The sequence below is a fragment of the Pelobates fuscus genome, chromosome 1 (genome assembly GCF_036172605.1).
Source record: "Pelobates fuscus isolate aPelFus1 chromosome 1, aPelFus1.pri, whole genome shotgun sequence".
NCBI classification, from domain to species: Eukaryota; Metazoa; Chordata; class Amphibia; order Anura; family Pelobatidae; genus Pelobates; species Pelobates fuscus.
In genome coordinates this window covers 76,196,316-76,208,451 of record NC_086317.1, presented here as the reverse complement: position 1 = coordinate 76,208,451, position 12,136 = coordinate 76,196,316, and the positions used below count along the sequence as shown (strand labels likewise).

Below are 12,136 nucleotides of genomic sequence, written 5' to 3'. Positions count from 1 at the left end.
ACTTACATTTTCAAAAACAGCATACTCCAAATACAAACATGTGTCAAAATAATCCAAATTGGTCCATTGGTTCAAAAGATAGACCGAAGTCCTTTGTGACCAAATTAAGCATGGCTTTTCTGCCCAAAACCAGTTCCACAGAGTCTTTGATCCTGGAGATAATTGGGAAGAAATCCAATTATCTCCAAGGACAGAGGCAAAACTCAATTGAACACATGGCAGCAAAAGACAATAAAATACATAAAAATATATAACTGTGCAGCCATTGCATAAAACAGGTACATATCCCCAGATAGCTCAGATCTGAGCGCACATTATTACTGAATGGAGCACAGATCACACACATACAGTTCAATTGCCATGGAGCCAAAGTCTTTCATTATACGAATGGGCTCCATGGCATAGCTATCTGGGGTATCACCGCTCAAACAGGGTAAGCACCGAATGACCCGGCTTTCATGTCTTTGCAGAGGAAAATCAAGCGTTTTAACATGGGGCCATAGTCCAGAGGCAACAGGCGGGCAACCATGCTTCTCCAATGCAATGTGGCGAGATTGGTCTTGTCACAGAAGTAATTCCTTTTTATGGCAGTGTGGAGGAGCCAGTAATCTAAATGTACTTATTTCTAATGTTGGAGTGTTCCTTAAAGCTCTATTTACAATCCTTTATACCACAGGCTTGTTTAAGCAAAAATCTGATCCTTTATGTCAAATGTGTTTTTGGAGCAATTACTTGTAGGTGTCCTTCATTCAGTGTACTTTATTCCAAATTGTGTTTGCACAAAAAAGAACAATTTGCTACATGTGATATGTGTTAGAATGCCTGTTTACTTCAAGATCTGTATTGAAATCTGAGAAGTGCACTTTGAAGTGAGAGCTCCTCCTTCTGAATTCTTACTTCAACAAGATGCAGCCTGCTGGCAATAATGTATTCCTGACTTCAGGCATATGGTCTCCGTTTGCAGTGTAGTTGTGATTTATGTAACTGCAAAATGTATACAGCAGCGGCTAATTCAGCCATCCTTGATACATTGTTGGAATTATGATTATACCATTTTGCATGTTTCTCTGGAAAGAACACCGTAAAAGGAGGAGAGTATATTTAAAAGAAGAAAAACTACCACAACAAGAGGTCTTAAATTAGAGGGGCAAAGGTTTAAAAATAATATCAGGAAGTATTACTTTACTGAGAGGATAGTGGATGCATGGAATAGCCTTCCAGCTGAAGTGGTAGAGGTTAACACAGGGAAGGAGTTTAAAGGACCACTATAGTGCCAGGAAAACAAACTCGTTTTCCTGGCACCATAGTGCCCTGAGGGTGCCCCCACCCTCATGGCCCCCCTCCCGCCGGGCTAGAGTTGGAGGAAGGGGTTAAACACTTACCTTTCTCCAGCGCCAGGCTCCCTTGGCGCTGGGGACTCTCCTCCTCCTTTCGCCATCATCGCCTGAATGCGCATGCGCGGCAAGAGACGTGTGCGCATTCAGACAGTCCATAGGAAAGCATTCTCAATGCTTTCCTATGGATGCTGGCATCTTCTCACTGTGAAAATCACAGTGAGAAGCGGGGAAGCGATTCTAGCGGCTGTCAATGAGACAGCCACCAGAAGCTGGATTAACCCATATGTAAACATAGCAGTTTCTCTGAAACTGCTATGTTTACAGCAGGCAGGGTTAACCCTAGAGGGAACTGGCACCCAGACCACTTCATTGAGCTGAAGTGGTATGGATGCCTATAGTGGTCCTTTAAGCATGCGTGGGATAGGCATAAGGCCATCATAGATATAAGAGACTAATGCAAGTATTAAGAAAATTGGGCAGACTAGATGGGTCGAATGGCTCTTATCTGACATCACATTCTATGTTTCTCTATTTGTGAAGTAAGGCGCTCTCTTTTTTCACGTCATCTACAGACAACCCTGAATGGGTGTTTGGCAAGGAAGAAGTTCTGTCAATCTACTAGTTGCTGCTGATTGGCTGAAACTATTTACTCAATGTTAAGCTGTGAGCATATTCGAGTGAGAAGTGGGATTCTTCCATTTTTGCACACGTGACACAGTTGTAAGAAACAATGTGCAGGGACAAGGGACCTTCTTGCATCGTTACTGTGCAAATATAAATCGTTACAATGGTTGGAATGTCCCTCTAATCTGTTGCCTTTACACGAGAGAGAGAGAGAGAGAGAGAGAGAGAGAGAGAGAGAGAGAGAGAGAGAGAGAGAGAGAGAGAAACAAAATTAAAGTGTCACTTTAAAGGAACACTATAGTGTTAGGAATACAGTTTTGTGCTCCTTAAACTATAAAGGTCACTCTGCCCCCTCGCCTCCCCAGTCAGTCAAAATGTTAATAATCCTTTAAAACACTTACTTCCTCCTCCAGCGTCATCGTGAGGGGGAACCCAATGACCATGCATGGTGAGCGCCACACATGCATTAGTCCTTTTCCATAGTAAAGCATTGATGCAATGCTTTCATGTAAGGGTTTTCAAGAGAGGCTCACATTGCAGTTATCTTAAAATGCAGTGTTTTACATTGCAGTTTTAAGGTGACAGGGACCTTGCTCCCAGATCACTTCAATGAGATTAAGTGCTCTGGGTGCCTATAGTATCCCTTTAATTTGACAGTAAGACACAGACACCACATATGCAAACTAGGTTGGACTATATTGCATTGTATTATTGCAGTTAAATCCACTGCACTTTGTGCTGTATGTGGCATTTTCTATTTAACTACTGCAGCATTTATATTTTACAGGTCAAGTGGCTTATAAACATCTCCAGGACCCTGATGGCATTTTGCTCGCCTAGTACAAATCCCCAGATGTTTTACAACTACAACTTACATATCTGTAGAATGACAAAGTATCATGGGAGTTGTATTCCCACAACATCTGGGGATTTCCATTTTTGGCACCCCTGCTCTACACCCCTAAAGCACTTCAGTTTTTACAAATGTGCAGGATTCAACAGAAATTGATACTTTTAGAAATTAACCCTATTATACCTCCTGGATATCAGACAACTGGTCCTGTTACTTCCTGGTTTGGTTGGCTTGGTGGAGCTAAAATCAAGAGGAAACAATTGCACAAAGCACCTACCTCGCAAAGGCTTCTCATTGAGGTGACCTTATAGTTAAAAAAAAAAAAAAAAAAACATCTAGCCCCCCAGGTCACCTTAAATATAGTAAAACCTTACCGTTATTCCAGTCTGCTGCTGTTGGCTCTGCCCCTTATCTGCCTGCTTGGCTGACATCATCAGAAGTGGTGTTCTGAGCCAATAACAATGCTTTCACATAGGAAGCATTGGATTGGCTGAGACTGTCAAGGAGGCAGATCAGGGCAGTGCCAGCACATGTCAAACACAGCTCTGGCCAATCAGCATCTCTATGAGGAAAGTTTGGTGTCTCCATGCAGAGGGCGCAGACACTGAATGACAGCGCTGTGCAATAGTGATCTAGGAAGCACCTCTAGCAGCCATATGAGGAGTGGCCAGTGGAGGTATGCCTAGGATGTAATTTTAACACTGCCTTTTCTCTGAAAATACAATATTTACTGCTTTAACAGATGGCAGCTGCCAAGACACTAAATATATGAATTATCATAGTGACAAATCATATAATTTTGTGGATTGGGAGCTGCTATATTATTTACTTGCTGGTCCTCGCTCCAATGCTGCCATCCCAGAGGGTTCTCTCCACTGCCGCCGACAGTCTACTGGTCCTGCTGGGGGCGCTTCCCCAACAAGTCAATCCTCACTGATGCCAGCCTCTTTCTGGTGAGCGTCTGTTTGTAACTAAAGAGATGCTCACTATAAAGTGAGTGTAAACAACCTGTGACGGTATCTTTCAATTTGAATTTCTATTTTTCTTATTGATATTTTAATGTGATACCTATATTATACATACATAAAAAGTTTCCCTCACACAGCTTCCCTTTAAATGTTAGTGATATATAATTTAGGCTGTCATTCCCATGCAAATGAAGCAGTGTACTGGCCTTGAACTATACAAGATAGTCACGTCGCTGCAGCTTCAAAATACTTTCTGTTCCATTAATGGAAAAAGCATGCCAGAGGTTCTGGGAACAACTTGAATATGTACATTAAGAGGGAAGACCAGCCTATCAAATGTTACATATTTAGTGCAATGAGCTTCCCTATCTGTATTTTATTCAGGACTATGAGTGTAACTATTCTTTGCTAAAATGAATTTAGGTGTATGCATCCTCCACACAATATGAGATCACAAGGGAATCACAGCTCGCCCCAAGCTATGCAACATGTGTGTTGTACACCTGCAAAGTAACATGTATGGACTTTCTATGTGACTGCTTATACAGGAGCCCACATGTCATTGAATAAACATAAAATTAAGCTATTCTAGCACGTCTTATATCTCTTCACAGATCCAGAGGTATGCCCCTTCTCGGTCTCTCCGCTCTGCCCGTGACCTTCTCCTGTCCGCTGCTCGCACCCGTACGGCCAACTCACACTTGCAGGACTGCTCGCAGGCTCCTCTATTCCTATGGAATAGCCTGCCTGCCGCCATCAGACTCTCCCCTTGCCTTCAATCGTTTAAGAAGTGCCTTAAAACCCATCTCTTTAGGAAAGCTTAAGGCCTCTCAGAGTAACCTCTACCACACATACCTGTCTCTTGCTCTCTCCTAAAGGGCATCACTCTAATCTCTCCTCCAACTCTGCTTTACTCCCACCTTATTTGATTGCTATTCCCTGTCCTATTGTGTATTACACCCCACCTCCTATAGACTGTAAGCTTGCTTGAGCAGGGTCCTCTTCAACATACCATTCTGTAAGTTTTCTTGTAATTGTCCTGTTTATAGTTAAATCCCCCTTATCTTATAATGTTGTAAAGCTCTACGGAATCTGTTGGTGCTATATAAAAGGGTAATAATAATAATAATAATAATAATAAACAACTAAAGCGATCTGGAACAGCTAATCAAATACATTAACATAAATAAGAAAAGTATAGGATATGCATGATATACATGCTGAAAATAATGGGAGAAAAGGCTATGAAATCTACTTCCTGCTCTTTATGGAAAATGCAGCAAACGAGGAGCAGTCACAGGTAAGGTTTTTTTTTTTTAATTTTTAAGATATATAACGGAGACTAATAATCACAGAGATTGTAACTAGAGGGCAACTATTTCACAGCCCAGAATTCAACACATGACATGAGTGTACATAATGTGACCAACATGCCCAATGACGAAACTGCTTTGTCAATACCATTACAGTTACTGTGATAAGTGAAAAACCTGGTTGTCAGACCTGCCTCCGCTCGGAAAGCCAGTACTCTGGTAACTTCTTAGGATGTACGACCATATCTTTGCTTTACCTGCATGCTATGGTCTCTCGTTTCATGCATGTGTGAGCATCTGTAATATGTTCACAAATATGGTTTATATTGCACAATGACTAAAGAAAGGATCTGAAAATCTTAGTAACCCATGATAAGATTTGTTAAAGCTAAAAAGCTCAATATGATTTTAAGACCAAGTGAAGACTGAAAATATCTCTGCACACGAAGAGGGTATAGGGATACACACTGATGAAAATATGCTGTACCACAAAACTGCTCATAGCAGATCTGAAACTGCCATAAAGCATACATCTGAACAGATAAAGCATGTGTCTGGAGTCTATTTTTTATTCAATTGATAAAAGTGCCAATTTCAGTAGAAACCTTCCTTTATCAAACATCTGGGGAGGTTTTCTGTCTCTCCCGTTAGCTCCAGTCATAATACTAATACTTTCCAACGAGTTCATTGAAAGGAAAGTCTTGTTTGCACATGCTGGCAGATTGACCACAGAGTTAGCTCAATGAGAAGTCAATCCACTATGGAGGTAAAGGTGATGCCTTGCAAAGGCTGGAGAAAGGAGATCTGCAGCTTTTGCAAGATAATTTTTCATAAACCCCCAAAAGACAACATGCAGAACAAATCATTATGTTTTATCTGGCGATATATCTACTGAATGGTGATTTAAAAAAAATAACAAATAATCACTGTAGTGTTCCTTGAAGACGCAAAGCAAGCAATATAGTTGATAAAGACTGACAAAAAAAAAATCATTAGAAATATGAATACACTGCATACAGTGAATTGTTGTGGGTGCCAAAGGTGTTATGTATTTGTCTTTGATTATATGTTCCTGTATAATTTGGCTTCTGCGCAAGCTTACATGTCGTATTGCTTCTGCCTTTCCTGTCGAGTGCAAAAATAAAGAATTCAAAAAAAAAAGAAATATGAATACACTGATTAAATGTCTTGGATACATAGAAACATAGAATGTGACGGCAGATAAGAACCATTCGGCCCATCTAGTCTGCCCAGTTTTCTAAATACTTTCATTAGTCCCTGGCCTTATCTTATAGTTAGGATAGCCTTATGCCTATCCCACGCATGCTTAAACTCCTTTACTGTGTTAACCTCTACCACTTCTGCTGGAAGGCTATTCCATGCATCCACTACCCTCTCAGTAAAGTAATACTTCCTGATATTATTTTTAAACCTTTGTCCCTCTAATTTAAGACGATGTCCTCTTTTTAGATACACTGTTTATGTTTAAATAAATGGGTTTAATGTGTAGTTTTCACATTGCAACAAGAGCTTCAGATGTGCACACTATAACAAACTGACAAATTTATCAAAGCCTTCATATTTGCAAACTAACCTCACAATCAATGCATACTGGCAGGTCAGTTAAGCTTTAGCTACTTAGAATATAAATAATATATAATAAAAATAATACAAATGTTGAAAAATAAAGAAAAATGCAAATTGCTAAAAGATAAACCCCCTTGTATTTTTGTTTTTTTTCTTTTCTTCTTGAAAATATTTTGAAAAATGCAAATTGCTAGAATATAAATAATAAGAACTACCAAGTCCTGGAGCAAGCTAGGCAGGGATTCAATTAGAGTGTGAATTGTCAAAAATTTAAAGTACATGTTAAGCCCCCAATAGTTGAATTGGGGGGGATAAATTAAAATTAACTTTAAACTTTAGTGAATATTCACACACATTTAGCTAGAGAATAGGGTTTAACCAGGGAGCTGACAGCATGATTCTTACAGGAAACCAGAAAATACCAACTAGCCTGAGCATCCCCTGCCAGGAAGCAGCACGAGTTAACCCAGCCAAGCCCAGCTATGTCACTGCTCTTCCGCCCACACTGTCACAGCCAATCAGAGCTCGCCATCAAACAACATCCCAGGTCACGGAGCGTACCATTGTGATAAACCTCCATAGGGGGAGGGCGGCCTCTATCAGGCAATTACTCTTACTAACTTCCTTCTAATCGAACCTGCAAAAGTTAATAAATACATCCATCATATAGCTAGCAAACAGACGTCGCTAATGTAACGGTCTGCTAGTCAGATACACGTGGTGTAATACTTGGATTATATGTGACCCCCCCCCCCCCGTCAGTAGATGGTACGGTCGAGTGAAGGTGACCTTCATTTACTGATATTTGTCAAAGCATCCATGTGAGGCCAATGGATGCCTCTTTCTCCCAGACACCTGCACATGGCCAGGGCACAGGCGGCCCTGCATATAGGCATGTGCCACAGGAGCACACCTAGTGACTTTAAAAGGGACAGTGCCACCTTACATGCTCCATGGGAGTTACCCTAATACAATATAGATTCCCAGGTATTGTAAAGCTAGAGCATCATGGGAGTTGTAGTTCTAGAACAGTGTGTGATTATCAGCTACCCTTTGATAGGGAGGAATCACAGTTATGGGAGAAACACTTCTAGCAGAGTGTGTGAGTCCCTATGAAACTTCTTTAAAAAAAATCACATGGTTACTGGAGGACATATGCTATTAGTAACTGGAACAAACAAAGCCCTAAGAAGAAGTGCCATTTTAGCACCATGCACTGACTACATAGTAGATCCAATGAAGGAGGAGGGTGGAAATATGTCTGGACTACACTGGGATCATCCTTTCTATCCAACAGTAGGAAGTCATGTATTTTACACCACTGCTGGAGCACAGGAGACTTAATCATTAAACACAACAGCCTGTCATATGTATAATTTAAACAATCTTTCACTATCATTGCTTTAGATTAAAAACAGACCCATGGATTGTAAAAACACATTCCAACTATTGATGCATGGCTATACATTTACACAAAAACAGCAGCTCAGCTACTGCATACCTTCTCTATAAACTTAAACGTTCTTACAGCAAGAATACATGTGTTTACAAATAAAAGAAAATTAAGATTAAAGCAACTCGACTGATAATATGACTTTAATAGGCATGTGAAACCACCAAATAAACGAATGAAAAAATTATCTAAATACAGCCACATATATATTTACATTTGCTAAAGGAATATGCTCTGAGCAGACAGGACATTATATGTGAAGTTCTGTATAACACTTCTTCACATGCATGCCAACAAGGCGATATATCACCTGCAGGAGGGCATCACAATTCATAGGATTACCACATCAAGGCTTCTATCTATACTGCAGCAAAGCTGGGGATTGATCAGACTGCATTGTCTCCTCTGATACTGTAACAAATCACTAAAAACAACTGAAGTGCATATTCCTGAACCCTCACACACTTTACATAATGGCCTTAGCACCACAACCTTACCCAGGTACATCCTGGTTACTCCATGACAAAAGGAGTCAACTGAATACTGCAAAATCATTGGAAGCCGACACATCCATTAGTACTTTTCTTGCAGTTTTCTGTAGTGAGTGTGTGGACAAGACCCCCATAATGAGCTGTATCCCCCGCCCCATCCCTGTGTCATTGCCTGTCCTACACAGCCCTCTAAGTCACTGTTAGTAAAAGGAAGCTTTGGAACTCAGGCTATGAATCCCATGACTATCAGCCACCCTTCAGCTGGCTGGTCTCTATGGGAATGTTTCTCCAGGGCTGCTGGAGCTCCCCACAGAGGTAGGTGGTCACTGAGGTATGTGGTTATAGTGTCAGACAGCATGCAGTGAGCCCCCTGGATGGTGAAGGGCATAGTGTATGCAGGGTGCAGCTCTGTGCCCGGTCCCCCCATGCAGACCCATGTTATTACCGCAGCAGGGGCTTGGGCTCCTCTGTGGGGGGTGTGCGGCGGTAGCACAGCTCGGCATGCCGGCCTCCTCTGTCTTGCTGACCATGTCCTCCACGCTGGGCTGCCGAATGTCTGTGGAGCTTGTTAGAAGGACTGAGCCGACCGGTAACACGCAGAGACACACACTCTCACATACAAACACACACACGTACGTACGTACACACGTGGTGCAGCTGTAACCTCTGCCACCCGACCTTCCAGAGCAGACTGCACAGTACGGCAGCCGCTGGAGGACAAACTGGGCGACAACCGGCTGAGTCACAGAACGCCTTAAAGTGACAGGCGCACTGCAGCTGGTTTGGCAAGCTGGGACTGTCAACAAAGGAAAAAAAAGAAGAAAAAAAAAAGCTTTGAGTTAAATCATACTTTTTATTTGTTGTTTTTTTTTTTTTTTTTACAAGTGAATGCTGTTTTTTTTGTTTGTGATATTTGCATATTTATTTATTTGTTTGTTTATTCAGCTCTGAAATCAATAAGTTCTGCAAAAGGATCAGTTTCAATGGTTTTTTATATTTATAAGTATTCATTTGGCTAAAATGAATATATTTTTTTTGTTTTATTCTATAAACTGCTGTCCATTTTTTTTTATTTTTTTTAATAATCCAAAATGCCAAATAAAAATATTTGTCATTTTGAGCATTTAGCTGCAGAAAATGACCAGTGGTCAAAATAGCAACAACAACAAAACGATGCAGTGTTTTTAGACCTTGAATAACGTAAAGAAAACAAGTTCATATTCATTTTTAAACTACACAATACAGGAATCAATATGTGGTGGAATAACCCTGCTTTTCGATAACAGCTTTTGTGCGTCTTGGCATGGTCTCCACCAGTATTTCACATTGCTTTTGGGTGACTTAATGCTACTTCAGGGGCAAAAACTCAAGCAGCTCGGCTTTGTTTGACAGCTTGAGACCATCACTCTTCCACTTGATGACATTCCAGAGGTTTATAATGTGGTTTAGGTCTAGAGATTGGGCTGGCCATGACAGGGTCTTGATCTACTGGCCCTATATTGATTGACCTGGCTGTGTGGCATGGAGCTTTGTCCTGCAGGCTTTTTATTGTAAACACTGTCTTTTCAGAAAAGGGTATTCTTTACATTGCTCCCTAGGGACACCTCCAGTGGCAGTCATATGACCACTAGAGGTACTTCCTGGGTCAGTGCTGCATAACGTGCAGACCTGACATTCAGTGTCTCTACGCTCTGCATGGAGACGGTGAACTTTCCCCATAAAGATGCATTTATTCAATGCATCTCTATGAGGAGATGCTGATATGCCAGAGCAGCATTTGTCTTGGTCCCCACCCCACCTCCTTGGCTGAGATAATCAGAATTGACAATTTCAGCCAATATCAATTCTACTGATCTCAGCCAAGGAGGCATATCGAGGGCAGGGCCAGCACCGTCGGACCCGCGCTGTGTTAGAATAAATGTAAGTTTTTACTTTATTTAACCCCTTAAGGACACATGACATGTCTGACACGTCATGATTCCCTTTTATTCCAGAAGTTTGGTCCTTAAGGGGTTAAGGGAAGCAAGGGGGGATGGGCAACTAACATGGATGTTAAACTCTACAGGGTCAGAAATACATGTTTGTGTTCCTGACCCTATAGCATTTGTTTGAATAAGATTTGGTTCAGGTAATCACCTTATCAGTACCTCATTAAGTAGAATCTTGTGTGCCTGTGTTGGAATTTAACAGTCACATGAATAGAATCGTTGCGATACATGTAGAGATGCTCATTTAACAAAAAGTTGGAGTGGGCTCTCAATTTTTTCAAGAGCTGTAATCGAATGTGAGGTAGTATAAAGAAACACTCTAAGCACCATAACCACTACAGCACATTGTAGGTACTATGGTGCCACCAGTGGCCTACTGCCCTCCGAAGGTTAAGTAAGCAACAGTTTGCAAACCATTTTATAACTTACCTGGAGTCTGTCAGGACTGGTCAACTACTCCTTTGGAGGTAGAAGGTTCTGCAATGAGCTTCTGTTAGCTGTAGAGCAGGATCAGCAAACTATGGCATGTGTTCCATGCATGGCTCCCGAGGTGCCTTTGTACGGCACTCAAGGCTGGCAGAGACAGACATGCTCTGGCCTATCAAGACATCCAGTGGAACTTCAGATACCTGCTAGTGTAAACCAAGCAGTGATTGCAGTCGCCTAGGGCTCAACGGCCAGGGGGGGGGAAAGATTCTAGTGACCCGGCAGGAGGGAACCGCACAGCGCTCCCTCCTACGAGTCACTCAGTGTAGCGTGGCCGGCGGCTCGGACCGCGGTACAGGAGCTTCTGTTTCCTGACCCGGACAGACTTCCTCTCTGCCCGGCCGGGTACAGGAAACAGAAGCTCCTGTACCACGGTCCGTGCCGGGCCGGACAGATGGGGGGGGGGGAGACCACCAAGGAAAGATGGGGGGGAGAGACCACTAAGGGAAAGATGGGGTGGGGCACTAAGGGAAAGCTGGACGGGGGAGGAGAGACCACTAAGGGAAAGATGGGGGGGAGGAGAGACCACTAAGGGAAAGATGGGGAAGGGGGGAAAACTGTAGGGGACGAGGGGGGAGAGCACTATGGGAATGAGGGGGGCAGAGGAGAGCACTAAGGGTCAGGGCAAGCATTAAGGGTCAAGGGGGCAGGGGAAAGCATTAAGGAATGGAGGACAGGGGAGAGCACTAAGGCACAGGGGGGCAGGGGAGAACACTGAGGGACAGGAGGGCAATGGAAAGCACTAAGGGACAGGAGGCCAGTGGAGAGCACTAAGGACAGGGGAGATCACTAAGTGTCAGAGGAGATCACTAAGGGACAGGCGGGGAGGGGAGATCACTAAGGGATAGAAGAGCACTAAGGGACAGGAGGGGATGGGAGAGCACTAAGGAAAAGGAGGGGAAAGCACTAAGGGAAAGAAGAGGAGGGGTGAGTTCTAAAGGACATGAGGGGAGCCCCCTAAAGTACACTGGAGGGGGTGATATTAAGTGGGGATACTGAGAGGGAGGGGGTAATAATGGTGTGGGAGGGAGTATAC

General features: G+C 42.6%; 1 protein-coding gene across 1 annotated transcript in view; it reads right to left on the bottom strand.

Annotated features, from left to right (window-relative positions):
- The window catches only part of CLUH (clustered mitochondria homolog), a 58,431-nt gene extending 49,106 nt beyond the window's left edge, over positions 1-9,325 (bottom strand). The window contains exon 1 of the mRNA XM_063449788.1: positions 9,072-9,325. Within this exon, the coding sequence (XP_063305858.1) occupies positions 9,072-9,156 (85 nt within the window). The 5' untranslated portion in view covers positions 9,157-9,325. The remainder of the gene's footprint in view (positions 1-9,071) is intronic.
- Between the last annotated feature and the right edge of the window lie 2,811 nt (positions 9,326-12,136).